At 36.1% G+C, this 21,036-nt stretch overlaps 1 protein-coding gene and 1 pseudogene across 2 annotated transcripts in view; both read left to right on the top strand.

Moving 5' to 3' along the window:
• LOC109833704 (U4/U6 small nuclear ribonucleoprotein Prp31 homolog) overlaps positions 1–8,917 on the top strand; it is a 10,049-nt gene extending 1,132 nt beyond the window's left edge. The window contains exons 2-11 of one of the 2 annotated variants that reach the window (XM_020401482.1): positions 358–418; positions 3,572–3,637; positions 3,816–3,953; positions 4,735–4,959; positions 5,030–5,056; positions 5,127–5,773; positions 5,894–5,964; positions 7,459–7,561; positions 7,745–7,820; positions 8,533–8,917. In XM_020401482.1, the coding sequence (XP_020257071.1) occupies positions 416–418; positions 3,572–3,637; positions 3,816–3,953; positions 4,735–4,959; positions 5,030–5,056; positions 5,127–5,773; positions 5,894–5,964; positions 7,459–7,561; positions 7,745–7,820; positions 8,533–8,640 (1,464 nt within the window). In that variant the 5' untranslated portion in view covers positions 358–415 and the 3' untranslated portion in view covers positions 8,641–8,917. Of the gene's footprint in view, positions 1–357; positions 419–3,571; positions 3,638–3,815; positions 3,954–4,734; positions 4,960–5,029; positions 5,057–5,099; positions 5,774–5,893; positions 5,965–7,458; positions 7,562–7,744; positions 7,821–8,532 lie in introns of both variants that reach the window. The other variant, XM_020401481.1, reaches the window with a different exon arrangement.
• Positions 11,964–20,769, top strand: LOC109834923 (annotated as a pseudogene).

Below are 21,036 nucleotides of genomic sequence, written 5' to 3'. Positions count from 1 at the left end.
TCTATCTGAAACCCTAATACTCTCTGGCGAACTTCAGATTTCTGGAAATTTTTCTTTCCATTTTAGGTGATATATTAAAATTAAGTGTCTTGATCTGTTTTCCAACTATAAACTCGATAAACCATTGACAATTTTTCTTAACGCTCTTTCTATTTCCCTTGTTTTTAGACGAGAAATCGAGTAATTTGTAGCTAGAGCTCTTCACTTATGACCATGTTGTTTCGATGTTTAATATTCTTTAAGTTGGTAGAAAATTAATTTTTTGGGGGGTGACATTGGAGAATCTTCAGCTATTTAGAATTGCATTTTTTATGCTTAATATCGAGAGTTTACTTGCTTCTGTGCTGTGATTTGCAGATATAGCATTGGATATTGCTGAATTTTTGACTGGAGCGTGTTCGTGTATATTGAAGCAATGGTTAGTGAATTCTTCTATCTTTAAAAGAAAGCTCTTGTCTTCGTTAGAAATGAATTAAGTTAGGCATGCATCTTTTGCAAGCTGAGTGATGCTAGCAATTATTATGTTTCGTTGACGCACTTAGTTTTATCAACAAACTAGCACAAGACATTATCAATAATCATACAAATATACAGAATGTAGAGTCTTCCCATGGAATATTGAATATTTACTTTTCGTGGAACTTGGAATATTTGAAATTTGGAAATAAGAAACGAGTAGGAGAGAAATGAGGGAACAAGGAAAGAAGAAAGCTTACAACGAGTATGATGCCGTGGAAGCTTGGCTATTGTTACTTGTTAGACTATTTAAGTGCAAGTTTAAAAAATTTTAGGGTATATAAGTGCTGCCAAAAACTATTGAGGGTATATAAGTGCTGCCAAAAACTATTGAGGGTATACAAGTGCAACTTAGGTGAAATTATAGGGTATTTAAGTGCAATTAAGCCTAATTTTTAATTGGTTGTGTTTGAGTTATTGCGGTTCTAAGCAAGGCCTTTGGATTCTAACCCAGTATAACTCTACCTGTGGAGAATGCACGCGGTCCACGGTATATCAATTCAAGATGAGATCTATGGATTCACCCAAACTATTCTAGAAAGTCCTTATATCCTAGAAACTATCCATGGATTTTCATTTCTACGTGCATAAAAGCATATTCTTGAATGCCTCTCTATTTCTTTTATGTGTAAATATGTAGTTACAATTGAACATCAGCTGGTATAGCATTAATATTTAGTACACATTTACTTAGTAACATCTATCACCTTTAACTATTGTTAAAGGTTTTAGTTAAATCAAGGTACGAACAACGAAATGTAGTGATTAGAATATCAGCAGATTAACATTATGTTGGATGCCTGGGAGGCTCTGACTAGGCATTTTTGGTACTCCTAGTCTTAGCAATTTCTTTGGTGATAAAGTCCAGAATACTTTTTCCTTGGAGATGAAAAATAGATTGAGGAAAAAGGGCAGTGGTAAATGTTTTTCTGCGCATTTCATAGACGCCAATTTCTAGCTACGATTTGTGTTAATCAGAATCGACCCCACATCTTTACAACCTCTCTCTTTTCCTATCCTTTAACATTGTATTATGTATTATTTGTAGTTATCTCATGATCTATAGGTTGTTCCAGGAAACAGGAAAATAATCGTAGCACACAAGTATGCTATAGAATCTTTACTTAGTAACATTTATCACCTTTAACTATTGTTAAAGGTTTTAGTTAAATCAAGGTACGAACAACGAAATGTAGTAATTAGAATATCAGCAGATTAACATTATGTTGGATGCCTGTGAGGCTCTGACTAGGCATCTTGGGTACTCCTAGTCTTAGCAATTTCTTTGGTGATAAAGTCCAGAATACTTTTTCCCCCCTCATCTAATCTGTTCTTTTGTTCAAGAGTTGTTGTTATACCTGCAACTTTTGAGATAGACTCCTTGGAGATGAAAATAGATTGAGGAAAAAGGGCAGTACTACATGTTTTTTGCGCATTTCATAGACGCCAATTTCTAGCTATGATTTGTGTTAATCAGAATCGACCCCACATCTTTACAACCTCTCTCTTTTCCTATCCTTTAACATTGTATTATGTATTATTTGTAGTTATCTCATAATCTATAGGTTGTTCAAGGAAACAGGAAAATAATCGTAGCACACAAGTATGCTATAGAATTTATAGATGCTTTATGCAATTTAGCAGTGTTCAAAAATATATGTTACTCGCACGAATATGCGGGCAAGTATGCGGAATCGGCGCATTTACGCTTGGAAATGGACTGATTCGCTCAATTATGCGAACAGCCGCATGATTGAGCGAAAACCGCATACTCGCCCGCATAAAAAGAGTATGCGGGCGTTTTTTAAAGATGGGTATTAACGGGTTTCGGGTCCAAAAAATGAACCCGCAAATGTTTTAAACCCAAAAAACCACCCGAATGCTTATCCCTAAGTCCTGATTCCTTCTGCAGCCTAGCTCCGCTGTCTCTGTGAAAAAAAAGAAAAAAAAAACCCTAAATTCCTCTCCATCTTCCCTGCTGATTGTCCTCTTCACACCGGATCTCTTCTTCACCTCCGTGTTTCCTCTTCCACAGCTAGGAAGATCTCATGTTCCAATTATCTCCATCTTCTTCCTGATCTCCTCTTCACCGCCTTTTCCTCGTAGCGTTCACCATCTTCTGTCGAAGCTTCGAGTCTTCACCATCTTCTGTGGACTTCTCCTTCGAAGGTTAGAAAACTCAAAACTGATGCTTTTGGTCATTATAAAAGGTTCAAATGGAGGTGGAAGGAAGAAACATTAAGAAAGCTATTTCATTTTTGTTCGGCATCTCATATAGAAAGCTTAAACAATCATCCATTTGCATTCATGAATCTTTGAACTTACGGTAAAGCTTGTAGACTATATGCTTATATTTTAAAAATACCAGTTTCATCGAGGAGGCTGCTATTTGCATTAAACTATTATTAGATACATCATTTCAACCCAAGTGAGCTAATTCAGTCCTAAATTTACTTATTTTAAATCAACACCATCATCAGCTATAACTTTTTGTTTGTTGATGCAAGGACTCAATGCTCATCCACTCCCAGAATCAATGTGCTCCCCATTCCCCAAGCTGCCTTGTGCTTGATGAAAGTTAAAGGGGAACATATCATGTTGTCTCTTGATCCATTTCTGTTATACTAACTATGAATAATTAGAGACTCAGAGCTCTATAAATTATGATATCAGTTTTTGACATTCATTTTTGTGAATAAATATATGTGAAAAAAAATTCAAAAACGCATAATTCCGCATAATCCAATTAATCGTGACTCGCTCTCGAACCGCACAGATAATAAAACCGTGTTTTTGAACATTGCAATTTAGAATTTGGCATGTGTCTGAAATGGACTGAAACTCTCTAGTTTCCATAGAAGTTGAAAACCATGGAGAATATCCATTTCTTTATTTCTTACTGTACTATGTTAACACCCCCATTGCATGCGTTAGTCAACCAACTTCAAAATTTTCTGAAGCAATTGTTTATTGACTTTAAATGCACAGTTGACAGTTCATATGTGAGTTCTCTTTTTATAGATTCATGCTAATTATTGTTTTTGGTAATACTCAGGCCAACCTTGCCGATTCGTTCTTGGCTGATCTTGATGAACTGTCTGACAATGAAGTGAATCTTACTGTAAGTATATTATTTTATTTCCAGTATAGTTGTATTTATTAAGAACTTCTGATGATAAAAGTGGTATTTGCATGCGGGACGTTGTTACATATCTCTTCATCCTCTCTATATGAATGACTTGTTCTTTGTTTCTTGAAAGGCGGCTGAATTTTCTTTGATGTTTCACTTTTCTTATTAGGACAATGAGGATGCTGATGTAGCAGAAATGGAAGAAGATGGTGATGGTGATATTGCGGATATTGAGGCTCTTAATTATGATGATCTTGATAGTGTTTCGAAATTGCAGAAGACACAACGCTATATTGATATTATGCAGGTATACATACATTGGAAATAATTGATTTCTTTTTTCAACTTAGATGAATGATGACATGTTTCTTAGTTTCTTTTAAAAAAAGAAGGAAAAAAATCTGTCTCCAAATATATACTCTGTGAAAGTTGTGTTTTTTTAGTTTCCTTTGAAAAATCAGGCTAGATATAGGACATACTTCCTTTTTCCCAGGATGATTTACTTATCAATTCAAACTTAGCCTTTCATATTTACTGGTTTGAGCTTTTTTCTTGTCCTCTCGTGAATAAGTTGGAGTACATCCTAGTACACTTATAGCACTTTGCTACTTGTACTAATAATAGATTCCAATAACGTTCTCTTGCAATGTGTGAAAGTCGTAGTGCGCTATGATATTACTTTTTCTCATATGTCATTGTCTTCTGAATATTTCAGTTTTCCTCCTTTTTGTTTGAACTTTTGATATTAACATTTATGGTGCATATATTGCTGAAGTGCACCAAGGGTATGTGACAGACATTATAACAGATGCTTTGGTGTTTTTTGGATTTGGAAGAAATGTTTTAAGATGGGGATTAACAGTTATTAGACTCATTTATTTATTTATTTTCACAGTTTTCAGATTTTTTTATGCTCTGGTTCCTTATATTTAGCGACTCAATAACTATTTTTCCTTTATTTTTACCCAAGCTGTAACAGTTATCCAAGGTTGTTGTCATTATCTTTTAAGTACTTATTGCTGGAATTTATGATTACAAGAAAAACAATTTGGCATTTATGCTTTGTGCCTCTTTTTGGCTAACTGCAGAAAGTGGAAGATGCGCTCCAGAAAGGATTGGATGTATCTGAAGCTGATAATTCATCAGTTTTGGAGGAAGATCCTGAGTATCAGCTTATTGTGGATTGCAATGCTTTATCAGTTGATATTGAGAATGAGATTATTATAGTACACAACTTTATACGTGACAACTATCGCTTGAAGTTCCCTGAGCTTGAGTCTCTTGTTCATCATCCCATTGATTATGCGCGGGTGGTTAAAAAAATTGGAAACGAGATGGATCTAACACTTGTTTGTTCATCATCCCATTGATTATGCGCGGGTGGTTAAAAAAATTGGAAACGAGATGGATCTAACACTTGTTGATTTGGAGGGTCTTCTACCCTCAGCTATTGGTTAAAAAAATTGGAAACGAGATGGATCTAACACTTGTTGATTTGGAGGGTCTTCTACCCTCAGCTATTATCATGGTTGTATCAGTTACAGCTTCAACTACAAGCGGCAAGCCTCTTTCAGAAGAAAACCTGAAAAAAACAATTGATGCGTGTGATCGAGCTCTTGCTCTTGATTTGGCAAAGAAGCAGGTACTTGATTTTGTTGAGAGTAGGATGGGACGTATAGCCCCAAATGTTTCTGCTATTGTTGGCACTGAAATTGCTGCAAAACTTATGGGAACTGCTGGTGGTTTATCAGCACTAGCAAAGATGCCCGCTTGCAACGTTCAGGTCCTTGGAGCAAAGAAAAAGAATCTTGCTGGATTTTCTTCTGCAACCTCTCAGATTCATGTAGGTTTTCTTGAACAATCTGAGATTTATCAGACCACTCCTCCTTCTCTCAAGATGCGTGCTTGCCGACTGCTGGCTTCAAAATCAACCCTAGCAGCAAGAGTAGATTCAATAAGAGGGGACCCAACTGGAAAAACTGGCAGGTTTCTGCTGGACGAAATTCGTAAGAAGATTGAGAAGTGGCAGGAGCCTCCCCCTGCAAAGCAACCGAAACCTCTTCCAGTTCCTGATTCTGAGCCTAAAAAGAAGAGAGGTGGTCGTAGGCTCCGGAAAAAGAAAGAAAGGTGGCATTTTTGTTTTGTTAGCAAGATTCCCCTAAGCAATATGCTTCCTTTTACCTTTTATTGTTCTACTAATTATCACATCTTATCTACTTAATCGTTTTCTTATTGCACATTTGGCAGATATGCAATTACTGATATGAGGAAGCTGGCCAACCGAATGCAATTTGGAGTTCCAGAAGAGAGTTCCCTAGGTCAGTAAGTTTGTGTGGCTTTGTTGGTTATAATTTGTCCTTTGTGTCATCACTTTTTTCTTTTTTTTTTCCAATGTGGTATTTTTAATAATATAGAAAACGCTTGTTTTTGTTCAAGAAATATCTAGTAGTTTGTAACCTTTTCTTATCAGGCTGGTAGATGCCATTGGCAACTTGATGCTTTGCAATAACCATAGTACATTTTGAGACCGTGTAAAACATTTGATTTTTTTTTTTGAGATTTTGTTTGTTGCTTATGGATATATGCTATTTTTGTTGCAGCATCTACATATATACAGTAAATGTATTGTTCCGTGCTGCCTGAAAATGTGCAACTAAATTGTAGTATTGATTTATTGAGGTTATCTGTATTTTGGTTTATTTACTTCCACATTCTTTATTGCTATGGATGTTGTATGTTCATAGAAGCATTTGTGTAGTGTACTCTACCATAACGCCTTAGTATCTGTAACTTAGCTTTTACTATTTGTTTGTTGAGTTTATTTGTATTTTGTTTGTTTATGCAATTCAAGTAGAACTACTGCCTGTTTGTAGGCTAACTAATTTTTTTAAAGCAATTCAACAAAGCATCTGAAATACTACTTAAAACACTGGTAGGTAACCTTAGATACAGGAAGAGGGGTGGCTGCTGGGATGGGGTGAATAGGTTACATGCAAAGTATGAATGCACAAAATACAACAATGCTCAAAATACAGCAATGCTAGTTTAGGCAATAAAATGGGATATGGTAACAATATGTAAGTTGAATTAGATAAACTAAGAGTGTGATTGTGTGAGTCAGAGACAGAGCAATCAAATAAAAATATTTCAATAATTTATCTTGGATGGTACCAACTTCCCAACCTACATTCAGTCTTGTGTAAAATGGGATTTCCTTCAATACCAAGAAGATAGCAATAAACCAAGATCCTCTGTTTTCATGGAAGCAATCACCCATTTATTACATCCATTAAGATGCAACCTTTCAATCCAAGCGAAGATTTCATGATGGACCATGATTAGCTTATTCGGCAAAATTTATTTTAGATTTAAAAGACAATGTTTTATAGAGGATGAACAAACAATTCATAACCATTCATTTTTATCTTTTTTTCATGAATATTGATGAAATCTATTTTAGCTTCTCTTTAGATTAAACTGATTAATACTTTAACTTTATATCATGCATTTTTTTGTGAGTTATCCCCAATATACTTTGTTTACATTGATACATGGTCTCTCTAATTTTCTTCTAACAATCATTTGTTATTATTTTTTGTAAATATTGATAAAGTTCATTTTAGCTTCTTTTTAGATGAAACTGACACAAATTTGCTCTATGTTATGCACATTTTGTGAGTTAGCAAAAGGGGTAGGCCATTAATATTGATAATGTCAGACTAGTTAACTGAATGTTTTATGTCAAAGTATGAGTTCAGAAATTTTCAGTCACGTTAAGTCCCTTTTTAACTCTATTATTATTCCTTTGATAGGTGATGGTTTGGGCGAGGGGTATGGAATGCTTGGTCAGGCAGGAAGCGGAAAGTTGCGTGTCTCAGTTGTACAAAGTAAACTTGCTGCTAAAGCTGCTAAGAAGTAAGCTTTTCATAGCCCCTCACTGGAATATGGCTTATTAAATATTTGAAGTTGATTTTGTTTCTTTCTCACTTCTTTCCTTTTCTTAAATTGTGTAAGAAAATCACAAGTTTCTTTGTTCCTTAACAGTTGTTTTTGTCTGGTGATGTATCTCTTTGAGTAATTAATTTTTCACCAATGCAGGTTTAAGGAGAAGCAGTACGGAAGCAGTGGTGCTACCTCAGGACTGACATCAAGCCTAGCATTTACTCCTGTACAGGTGTGTATATATGAAGCAGTGCATTCTCTTGCTTAAAATCTCAGCTTCTGAATTCTGTGTGCTTTTGCTCCCAGCTGTTATGTGATTCTTGCTATGGTTTAATCCTCAACCATGGCTGATTTCTCTAGCTTTAAATTTCCCAAGTATTTTAAGTGGAACTGTTAAGACAAATTCTCAACGTTGTCGAATTTGCATACGTTGATTAAGAAAACACACAAACCTAATCAATAATTATGAATCAGAAATTTTCTGTCGCTGAAGCAGTAGTTGGAATGTGGTACATTTAAAGTTTAAGTAGTAATTTTGGGTTTAATATCATTCATTTCTTCTCTCTTTACCCTTTTCTGGTTTCTTTGCTCATCTTATTTAGTTGTTCCCTTTCTGTCCAAAAGTGGGGGAGAACAGTATGGTTACATGTTCTTCTCTTCCTTGCTATCTTCTGCAAGTGTTACTGCTGCAAACTAACTCAGAAAGGGTGGCTTCGGCCCATTAGAGCTTTATACTTGAGATTAGGGTTCTAGTTTTCCTTTCTTTTGTAAGATATTTATTCTAGGATCTTAGGATAGCATGTTTTTGAGCTAGCTTTGAATATGCTTTTTCTAATAGCTATTACTCATCAAACCTGAAATCAAGAATACAAGCTTGCTTACCAATATGAATGTAATCATTTAATCTAAGAGAAGTTCTAAATTCATCTTATCGCTTTTTTCAGGGAATAGAACTGTCGAACCCCCAAGCCCATGGGAATGCTCTTGGTGGTGGAACCCAGAGCACCTACTTCTCTGAGGTTGGAACATTCTCGAAGATTAGGAGGACCTAATATGTGAACCCTTTCTTTCGTACGAGCAGCAACACAGTTTATATCGAGCTATGCTATATATGGTCATGTCTTCTGTTGAGGTGATTCTGAGCGAGTGCAAATCCGTTATAAGCTGTAGTGCTGTACTCTTAATATCCGAATTCAGAATCCTTATATAGAAATACTTTGCACTCTTTTCTATTAAAATTTCCTTTGTGACTTTCAGGGTACATATGTCCGTCTGTTCCATTTGATGATTTCTGGGTGTAAAAAACGTTTCCATGAGCGTGTCAACATCTGTGCATCCGTACATATCTGTAGCTTGGCTACGAATAGCGTATTCCTACGTGCATGTTTTTTCCTATTTGTGTGTTTTGGTGAAATTTCCTCCAATCAGTGGCTCAGAACACCTTGCCCGCGGAATGCTCTGGGTAATGAAATTTGAACTTGGTTCAAGGTTGTCTCAGAGTAATGAACTTGGTTAGTGTCTAAAATCTGTTAAAATCTCATGAAAGGTGCTCTATATACTTCCTATTTTCTCCAGCAAAATCTATTCGATTGGTCAAAACCCGTGGAACTTATGAAGGACAAATTTTCAAAACCGACCCCTTTAGGGTTTTAATTGCAAAAAACGACCGGTTTTGAAAATATTTATAAAAACCGACCTGTTTTCAGCCAGGGGTTGAAAACAGGTCGGTATTTTAAAATTTTTTTGGGAAACTTCACGGGAGTTCAACTCCCGTGAAGTTTTTCTTATAACAAAACTTCACGGGAGTTCAACTCCCGTGAAGTTTGGGAAAATTTTTTTTAAAAACCGACCCAGTTTCAACCAACTGGGTCGGTTTTTATAAATAAGAGTGAAATGGGTTGTTTTTTGCAATTAAAAATCCAAAGTGGTCGGTTTTGAAAATTTGTCCAACTTATGAATTAAGGTGGATGCGTTTTATGGTAAAAATTGAGGAGAGCGCTCATGGAGCTTATTATTTAAGGCTTTTCTCTAATGCGATGCCTGGCCCTTGTTCTCATTTTTTCCCAGTAAAAAAGGGCAAGGACTCTTGTAATTTCATTTGAGCCTTCGTCAACTAAACGCACGTGTACACAAATCAAGCACGCTGGGCTTGGCGTTTAACGTGCGACTTCAATATAACAGATCAATAGGTGAATTCCAATCTATCTCTAGTCCAAGATCACGTTTTGAGTACTGCTAATCATGCTATAAATCTATTACCACCAGAGAGGAATTGATTAATCGGTAGTCATTATTAATTAATATCAAAGTACAATTAAGTACTTTTCGTTTTTGGGGTTTGTGTGGTACATGGGCAAAGTGGGGGGTAAAGTTTACAATGTTAAACATTATTTTATCTTTATCTATGTTTGTTATCCTTCTAAAACTTTACTAAGCATAAAGTTCCAACCCCATATGAGGGTAAAATTTTAACCAAGTTAGGGGATGTGAGAAAAATCGGTGAAAAGTTGAGGATCAGTTCATTTAAGCACGTGGAATTATAAAACCCCCTAAAAATTTATAAAACTTGCAACAAGCCTTTTGAAACCTAAAAATTGACAAAATCCCTTGTAAAGTAAAAAATTTGTCAATAAACCCCCCAACCAAATTATAAAATTACAAGAACACCTTCAGTAATGTAAAACTCAATAAAAATCACAAAAAATTCTGAAATTTTCCGTACTTAAAAAAACATTAAAGAATTCAAAACATACAAACAGGCCACGAGTAAACTTAAAACTTGAAGACAGCACTCTAAAAGTTTTGAAATTTGCTGATAACACCCTAAAAGGTTTGAAATTTACAAAAAAATCTGAAATTTCCAAAACATGCAGATAGTATATCTAAATTCTATGACCTCCAAACAGCCTCCTAAATTTTTGAAATTTTCAAAAAATATCCTAAATTTTTATAAATGGCATAAAACACCCTCAAATCTTAAACTTCATAAAAAACACCCCAAGGATTTCAATCCTATGAACAGGCCCTTAAATTTTTTAGAATATACAAAAAGCACGCTAGACGTGTTGAAAATTGCAAAAAAAAATCATTTCAAACCTATAAAGAGTTTATAAATACACTTCAGAAAATTCAAACCTATAAAGAGTATACCAACAATTACGAACAACCACCTAAAAATTTATACTTTGCACAAAACACCCCAGAAGTTTAAAATTTGAAATTAAGACCTTAAAAATTAAAAATTTACCAAAACTCCGTGAAAATTTCAAAAATACAAACAAAAGACTAAATTTTTTATAGATTTGAGATTTGTAAAAAAACCCTAAAAGTTAGAAATTTTCAAGAAATACCCTAAAAGTTTAGAAAATTACAAAAACACCACCAAAAATTTGAAATTTATAAAAAAACTTGTCGGTAGGTTTTGATCTTTTAGGGTGTTTTCTATAAATTTTGAATCTTTGGGGGTGTTTTCACAATTTTTGAAGTTTCTAAGGTTTTTTTGTAAATTCTAAAACTCTCAGCGAGACATTTGTAATCCTATATTTTCAATGTAATTTTTACAAGTTTGAAAATTTTAGGGTGTTTTTTTTTAAATTTTGAATTTTTAGGGCGTTTTCTATAAATTTTTATTTGTGCATGAGATGAGGTTTTTTATAATTGTCAGAAATTTTTTGAAGGTTATTTATAAGTTTAATATTTTGAGAGGGCTTTTGTAATTTATGCATTTTGAGTCGAGAGTGATAGAAATCCTTTTGCAAAAAATGTTAACCTTTATGACCTGTAATAGCAAACAGATGAGCGTTGCCCTCTCCAACTGTTCTAGGATAATAATTACCATATCAAAGTTTAACCATGATTGCTTTAACCTCATACCAAATGAGTCCTTGATTTTATAAGAGCATCTCCAACAGCTTCCCCATTTCTCAAATTTGAAGAATTTAGTTAGGTTTTTGGCCCAAGAGATTCCCCATCTCATTCCCCAAAATAGGGATGGAGGAGAAAAAATAGGGAAGCTTCCCCAAATCTGCAGCATTCTTTAAATTTTTAGAGGAAAAAATAGATTCTTCAAAATGGGGAAGCTGTTGGAGTTGGTGTAAAAATTAGTTGGAGAATTTGACTTTTGCTTCCTCATTTTGAAAAAAAATTTGGAGAAGCTGTTGAAGATGCTCTAAGTTTTTCTTATTAATTTGGAAATACAGAGCAGATAAACAACTTCTTATTCCTATTTTTCCTATGTCATTGTATCTTGGTACTATCGCTAGCATACTATGAAGCTTCTAGAACTTTCATGATGCATTGGACCCACTTAAGCGCATATAGAAGAGGGTATTGGCTTTTGTTATGAGAAGACATACAACATAGACAAGGCAAGAGAATGGAGAACTCACAGAGGGCATTGGGTTGGGCAGCCAAAGATGCTGATGGGGTTCTTTCTCCTATCAAATTGTCGCTTAGGTAGCTTCTCCCTCATCTTTTCCATTGCAAAGTACAAACTTTCATGGTTTACTTCTCCTTCAGAATTTTTTATGACGTTACCACTTAATGTAAAATCATTGTCATGCTTGTTGAAACAATTATGTGTCATCTGCAATTGCAGTGTTTCCTTCATGATTTTGTAATTTCATCGTAGAATGTGATCTACCGATGTACGTAAATGAATAGAAGATGCCCAAGTTTAGGGGTATACCTATGTTTTCTATTTAATATTTCTTACTTTTTCATCACAAAAAAAGGTTTTATTCCTACGTCTTCAAGTAGATATCGTGATAACCAATTCCTAATGAGGTATTATGATAGAATGTCTCAAAAGAAAGAAGATAGAATGTGAGCTCTCATTCCAATTCAGAGTAGTTTAAACCCAAATATAATTTTTGGGATTTTCCAAAAGCTCTTTCGCCATCTTAATTCCATAAGGCTATCTAGATCTTCTTTTTCAAAAGATATTCTTTTAGTGTAACATTATAGTAGCAACATTATTAACTCTTTTTTTTTCATTTTTTTTTTTTTTTTGCAGAGCTAAAAATGAAATGATGATGACATCATATTCAAAATATTGTATTGTGGAGTTTGTCATACTGATCTCTCCACAATAAAGAATGAGTGAGGAACGGCTAGGTATCCCATTGTCCCTGGGTATGTATTCCCTTGCTATTACATAAAATATATTCCATGATTAGTCAGTATATAGATCTATCTCCCTGTTGTTGGATTTAATCTAATAAATCTATTTGTGGGCACATATGATTAATCAATGTGTATTGCTATCTTTCAGGATAACCCACTAAAGTGATCAATTAAGTTGGGTTAACTTGGTATTTAAATAAGTCATTGGGTTATATGTGCAGATACCAGGTTGTAATTGTAATTTATTGAGGGGCTAAATTACAAAAGTACAACATCTATAAATAAGGGGTTATGGTCCCTAACCTATGGTTACATTCTCTAATTCTCTTCACCCCCATCTAAGAGAGAAATTCGGATTTAGAGGAACCCTAAGGTTAGAAGATCCAAAACCCAAAATAAAGATCAAGCAATGGATTCAGGTATAAGCTTCCGCTCTCTTTTGATTTTGTTAATCTCTTTGAATTAATCATGGCTATATGGTTTTAGATCTCAAGTTTTATGATGTAGATCTAACAAGTGGTATCAGAGCCACCTTGATTAATTCTTAGGGATTTAAGTTTTATTGGGTTTTTGATCTTAAATCTCTGGTTAAAGATTCAATTTTTTTGGGTTCGGATGAACAGTAAAATTTTTTTGGTTCGGATGAACAGTAAAATTTTTTGGGTTCGGATGAACAGTAACTAAAAAATCGCCGGTGAACAGTGCCTTTTGGGAATTTTTTGAATTTTTCTTTGCTTTTTTCTTTAATTTTTTCCAATTCTGGATCTGTTTTGAAAATAAAAATCAAAGATTTTTTTGGGTTTGACGGCGGCGGTTTCAATTTGAAACCCTAAGGGTTCATGACGAAAATTAAGGAGGTGGTTAACTCAAACGAACCTCGCGTTCGTTCAATTTTAACCGAGCTTCGCGCTCAACGAACCTCGCGTTCGTTCTAAGGTGAACCTCGCGTTCAACTCAGGTGAGCGTCAAGCTCAATTTTAACGAACCTCGCGTTCGTTCTTCAGACGAACCTCGCGTTCGTACTTCAGACGAACCTCGCGTTCGTACTTCAGACGAACCTCGCGTTCGTACTTCAGACGAACCTCGCGTTCGTACTTCAGACGAACCTCGCGTTCGTACTTCAGACGAACCTCGCGTTCGTACTTCAGACGAACCTCGCGTTCGTACTTCAGACGAACCTCGCGTTCGTACTTCAGACGAACCTCGCGTTCGAACTTCAGACAAACCTCGCGTTCGGACTTCAGACGAACCTCGCGTTCGAACTTCAGATGAACCTCGTGTTCATTTTTTAAACGAACCTCGCGTTCGTGCCCAAGTTGAACCTCGCGTTCTTTTATTAAACGAACCTCGCGTTCGTTCATTTTCAGACGAACCTCGCGTTCGTGCTTAAGTGAGTCTCGTACTCAATACAGTCGAACCTCGCGTTCGAAGTTAAGGGAACTTCGTGTTCATTATGGTTAAGCCTCGGCTTTTCATGGGTCCACTTTGGTATACTTAATTTATTCAATTAAGTTATGGGCCCTAATTAAGCTGTGAGACCCCAATTAAGTTTTTGGAAATTCAGTTGATTTAAATTAAAACTTTTTAATTTAAATCTAATTTGGTTTTTAATCAATTATTTAATTCAAATATTATGACACTAAGGTATTAAGGTTGTCTCTCACTCCAATTGATTAATTGAAACAAGAAGTTGCCAAAGTAACCTCTCTTGTGTAGATTGTTCATGAGGAATGTGAGATGTTTGTGTGTATGCTTTCGTGTAAATATTTAATCGGCCCAAAGGAAGGTTAATATTTATTTAGACTGTATACACATCTGCGATGATAAGCGTGTGACAATTATAAGGTTTACATGTGAATAATGAATCGATCCAAAGATAGTTTCATTATTTGACATGAGTTATTGTCAATGTTTGATCATTGCAACAAGGTATCACTTACAAGTTAATATTACTGTCCAAAGACTTGATATTAATGTTGTGCCGGTATCTTGGATGGGGATTGTCATTATTTGAATTTTATTGATTATGGTTATTGATGTGAGCATTTTTGTTTTATTTCAGCTAATGCATCTGCTGCAACAATTTCTGCTAACATCAACTCAATTCCCATGCTAAATGGGACAAACTTCAAGGTTTGGAAAGAGAACATATTAATTGTTCTTGGCTGCATGGATCTTGACTATGCATTAAGAACTGAACAACCCCAACCTCTCAATGCGGATAGCACTCCTGATGCAAAGAAGGAGCATGAGAAGTGGGAGCGTTCAAATCGCATGAGTCTTATGATCATTAAGCGCGGCGTTCCGGAAGCCTTCAGGGGCATAGAATCCGAAGGGATTACTAAGGCTAAAGATTTCCTTGCCGAAATTGAGAAGCGTTTTGCGAAAAACGATAAGGTAGAAACAAGCACGCTTTTAGCTCGCTTGATTTCAATGAAGTATAAGGGCAAAGGAAATATCAGGGAGTACATTATGGAAATGTCTCATATTGCTTCAAAGCTTAAGGCACTTAAACTCGATCTTTGTGACGAGTTATTAGTGCATCTGGTTTTGTTGTCTCTTCCTGCACAGTTTAACCAATTTAAGGTCAGTTATAACTGTCAAAAGGAGAAATGGACTCTAAATGAGCTCATTTCATACTGTGTGCAAGAAGAAGACAGGTTGAAGCAAGATAAGACAGAAAGTGCTCATTTGGCCTATGCCTCTAAGGATAAGGGCAAGAAAAGGAAGAATGATAAGGAAGCTGCTAAGGGTCCAGTTGAGAAGAAACAACATAAGGATAATCAGGGTTGTTTCTTCTGTAAGAAGCCTGGACATGTAAAGAAGGACTGTACAAAATATCACGCCTGGCGTGATAATAAGGGTACGTTCCTTGCTTTGGTCTGTTCTGAGGTTAATTTAGCTTCAGTACCTAGAAACACTTGGTGGTTAGACTCTGGTGCTACTACTCACATAAGTGTTTCTATGCAGGGTTGCCTGAGCTACCGAAAGCCAAGTGATGTTGAAAGACACATCTTTGTGGGCGACGGACAATCGGTAGATGTGGAAGCAATTGGGCACTTTAGGTTGTTGTTAGGAACTGGTTATTATTTGGATTTAAAAGATACTTTTGTAGTACCGTCTTTTAGACGGAATTTGGTTTCTGTTTCTGTATTGGACAAATCAGGTTATTCTTGTTCATTTGGAAACAGTCAATTCAGTTTATCTTTTAATTCAAATGTTGTGGGAACCGGTTACTTGAGTATTTATGACAACCTATATTTGCTTGATACAATTGCTTCTTACAATGAATCCTTGCATGTGGAATCACGTGGTACTAAGCGTAAATTAAATAAGGAAAATTCGGCGACATTATGGCATAAGCGCTTAGGTCATATCTCAAAAGGTAGAGTTGAGCGTCTTGTGTCTGATGGCATTTTGGATTCCCTTGATTTTTCGGACTTCGACGTATGTGTTGAATGTATCAAGGGAAAACAGACCAAAGTGAAGAGATTAGGTGCCAACAGATCTTCGGATGTCTTAGAATTGATACATACGGATATTTGTGGGCCATTCCCTACGGAATCCTGGAATGGTCAACAATATTTTATATCATTCATAGACGATTACTCACGTTATGGGCACCTATATCTTATTCATGAAAAATCTGAGTCTCTGGACATGTTCAAAGCCTATAAAGCTGAAGTTGAGAATCAACTCAACAGAAGAATTAAAACCGTCAGATCTGATCGTGGTGGTGAGTACTACGGTAGATATGATGGTTCAGGTGAACAACGTCCAGGACCATTTGCTAGATACCTAGAGGAATGCGGTATCGTCCCACAGTACACTATGCCGGGTTCACCTAGCATGAATGGTGTAGCTGAAAGACGAAACAGGACTCTTAAGGATATGGTAAGAAGTATGATTGCTCATTCTTCTTTACCAGAGTCACTCTGGGGAGAAGCACTTAAGACAGCAGCTTACATTCTGAATAGAGTACCAAGTAAAGCAGTTGCTAAAACACCTTATGAGCTTTGGACTGGTCGAAAGCCCAGTTTAAAGCATTTACATATTTGGGGATGTCCAGCTGAGGCAAGGCCTTATAGGCCAAATGAAAAGAAATTGGACTCCAAAACAGTTAGCAGCTACTTTATTGGGTACCCTGATCGCTCTAGGGGCTATAAGTTTTATGATCCCACTATAAGGAATATTTTTGAGACGGGAACAGCAACATTCTTTGAGGATGTTGAGTTTGGGGGGAGAAATAAGGTTAGAGACATTAGTTTTGAGGAGGAATTGGCTTCAGATCCAATCCATACAGTTACTTTTGACAATATTCAGGTTCCTATACCTGTTGTTGCTCAAGAAGTAAATCCGGAACCTCAAGATGATAATGTTGAACAACTCCCTGTTCCAGAAGAACAAACTCAACAACCTCAAGAACCAGTGCCATTAAGGAGATCCACGAGAGAAAGGAGAAATGCTATTCCGGATGATTATATTGTATTTCTCCAAGAACATGAGGAAAGTAGTGGAATGTTAGAAGATGATCCAATCAACTTCTCTCAGGCCATGAAAAGTTCTAACTCTCAACAGTGGATTGATGCCATGAATGAAGAGTATAAGTCTATGCAAGACAATAAGGTTTGGGAACTTGTCCCATTGCCAGAAGGTGCAAAACCAATTGGTTGTAAATGGATTTTTAAAACCAAGCGGGATGCAAACGGTAATGTGGAGAGGTATAAGGCGCGTCTTGTGGCTAAAGGCTATACTCAAAAGGAAGGCATTGATTATACAGAGACTTTCTCTCCGGTTTCATCGAAAGACTCTTTCAGAATAATCATGGCACTTGTTGCTCATTATGATCTTGAGTTACATCAGATGGATGTTAAGACTGCATTTCTCAATGGAGACATTGATGAGATGATTTATATGGTGCAACCAGAAAACTTTGTGTCAGGAGACCCAAAGAATATGGTTTGCAAATTAAGGAAATCCATCTATGGACTCAAGCAAGCTCCTCGTCAATGGTATCATAAGTTTCAACAAATAGTTATCTCGTTCGGTTTTGAGATGAACATTGTTGATGACTGTGTATATCACAAGTTCAGTGGGAGTAAGTATATTTTTCTGGTTCTGTATGTGGATGACATCTTGCTTGCCACTAATGATATAGGCATGTTGCACGAAACCAAGAGATTTCTATCAAAGAATTTTGAGATGAAAGATCTTGGGGACGCCTCTTTTATATTAGGGATCCAGATACATCGAGATCGCTCTCGGGGTATTCTTGGATTATCACAAAAGAGCTATATCGATAAGGTACTTAAAAGGTTTGGCATGCAAGATTGCAGACCAGGTGACACCCCTGTTGCTAAAGGAGACAAGTTTAGTCTCAATCAGTGCCCTAAAGGTAACCTTGAAATTCAGGAAATGCAGAAGATTCCTTATGCTTCGGCTGTAGGAAGTCTAATGTATGCTCAGGTATGTACGCGTCCGGATATTGCGTACATTGTTGGGATGTTAGGCAGATACTTAAGCAACCCTGGTATGGATCATTGGATAGCAGTCAAAAGGGTTATGAGGTATCTTCAGAAAACAAAAGATTACATGCTCACATACAGAAAATCAGAGAAATTAGAGGTCATTGGGTATTCGGACTCTGATTTTGCTGGATGCCAAGATAGCAGGAAGTCTACATCAGGCTACATTTATATGTTAGCAGGAGGAGCTATATCATGGAAAAGTGTCAAACAAACACTAGTAGCTTCCTCCACTATGGCAGCAGAATTTGTAGCTTGCTATGAGGCATCCAATCAGGGAATATGGCTGCGAAATTTTGTCACGGGACTGCGCATTTTGGAAAATGTTGAAAGACCACTAAGGTTATATTGTGACAATAAATCTGCAGTAATGTATTCCAATAACAACAGGAGCTCAACTAAGTCAAAACATATTGACATTAAGTTCCTGGTTGTGAAAGAAAGGGTACAGAGTGGACAGATATCCATAGAGCACATTGGGACAAACTCCATGATAGCTGATCCTCTTACTAAGGGATTACCACCTAAGGTCTTTCATGAGCATACTGCTCATATGGGTGTGGTATTATTTGAGGATATTATGTTTTAGTGGGAGTTTGTATTTGTGGTGCTTTATGTTTGTTTGTATTGTCTGATCAGAATAAAGTTTTCAGTTAAGACACTCTGTTACATTATGTTTGGTTTTGACCTCACTAAGGAGGACCAGTTGAAAATAGACATGTACTGATCACATTGCATGTAATTTTCATGCTGCACATCCATGATTGATCTATGTCGTTTGATTGTATTGGTATATGTGACCATTGATGGGTCGAGTCACGATAAATGTGACGAAGGCCGCTTTAATCCTATATTGATATAGTCAATGGACGAGATTGTTCGGAAATACCATTTCAGTGATAGTAATTTTTGAGCTCATAAGGTTATACACAGTTTAAGGAATCATATGGTGCCCAAGTGGGAGATTGTTGGATTTAATCTAATAAATCTATTTGTGGGCACATATGATTAATCAATGTGTATTGCTATCTTTCAGGATAACCCACTAAAGTGATCAATTAAGTTGGGTTAATTTGGTATTTAAATGATCATGGGGTCATATGTGCAGATACCAGGTTGTAATTGTAATTTATTGAGGGGCTAAATTACAAAAGTACAACATCTATAAATAAGGGGTTATGGTCCCTAACCTAGGGTTACATTCTCTAATTCTCTACACCCCCATCTAGCTAGAGAAATTCGGCTAAATAGAGGAACCCTAAGGTTAGAAGATCCAAAACCCAAAATAAAGATCAAGCAATGGATTCAGGTATAAGCTTCCGCTCTCTTTTGATTTTGTTAATCTCTTTGAATTAATCATGGCTATATGGTTTTAGATCTCAAGTTTTATGATGTAGATCTAACACCTGTTTCACTCAAGCATTTTCCCTCTTCCTCTTGGATTTTTACAGACATGAAATTATTGGTGACAGCATCGGTGTTGGCTACATAGCTAACTCATGTCTCACTTGCGACCAATGCAAACAAAATTTTGAAAATTAGTATTGTCCGAATCTAATCCCATCATTCAACTCCCCATTCCATAATGGGATTGAATCCACAGGAGGATTCTGCAACCCCTTTTCATCGTTAAGGAGCATTTCGCGATTAAAATCCCTGAAAATATGCCTTTGGAAAAGATTGCGCCTTTGATGTGTGCAGGAATTACAGTGTATATAGTCCAATATGAAGTATTTTGGGCTAAATGAGAAGGGAAAGCATTTGGGAGTTATTGGCCTTGGAGGTCTTGGGCATGTTGCTGTTAATTACCTCCTGAAAGCATTTGGAACGCAACAATATTACCGAGAAACGAATGTATAGGTACAAAGCAACTTTTTAGCGTAATGAAATAATACATATACTGGGCTTTGCCTTGTTTTTGCATCATTAATATATTCACTTTGCGTTAATATCAAAACAAATCATTTTGAATGTTATTCACACTTACATCCCTAAACAAATTACAACCTAGATGATCAATTACTAAAAACTTTGAGAAAATTTAGTACGCAAGCCTCGAAAGATTCGAATTACAATTCTGGCTTTTCTCTCTCATCAGTCTCATCCACTAGGTATCCCTTTCCTTTGCAGGGTCTATTAATTACCTCCCCATACCAAGCACGCACTCATCAAAAAAGTGAAAATATTTCAAATTCAACAAAATAAAAATAATAGTAACCAAAAACAAAAAAAACAAATCACATGTGCAATTCAGAAAGGATTAGCAGCTCATCACATGTGTATTTTTTTTTCTCTTTTTATTAAACATATTAAAGTGCAATTGCCCAAAAAAAAAAAAGAGTTGCATCATTGGTTCAAATCACACAAGTCAGAAGTCAGAGGTAAGTGAGTGAATTAAATTGTGTGCCATGAGATGTTATATCAGAGGGAACCACATCTGGGCCAGGGGCTTTTCTATTAATATCCAACTCCCTCCTTAAAAGTCTTCGTTAATGCATGCACCTCTCTCTCTCTCTCTCTCTCTCTCTCTCTCTCTCTCTCTCTCTCTTGCTTCTCTATTAAAGTCTTCGTTAATGCATGCACCTCTCTCTCTCTCTCTCTCTCTCTCTCTCTCTCTCTCTCTCTCTCTGTATAGAATGTATAAAAAGTACTCACCCAGTCATTGTATTTATTCGAAAAATGAATGTAAATTTGGGCAGCGAGAAATGCGCAAACTTTTGTCGTTAAGATCTAACAATAGCATCTTCTTCTTTTTTTTTTGGTATATTACTTTCAATCCTCAAAATTCACTTGAAAGAC

The sequence above is a fragment of the Asparagus officinalis genome, chromosome 3 (assembly GCF_001876935.1).
Source record: "Asparagus officinalis chromosome 3, Aspof.V1, whole genome shotgun sequence".
Taxonomy (NCBI): Eukaryota; Viridiplantae; Streptophyta; class Magnoliopsida; order Asparagales; family Asparagaceae; genus Asparagus; species Asparagus officinalis.
The sequence above is the reverse complement of the archived record's forward strand: the minus strand, read 5'-3'. Positions and strand labels throughout refer to the sequence as shown.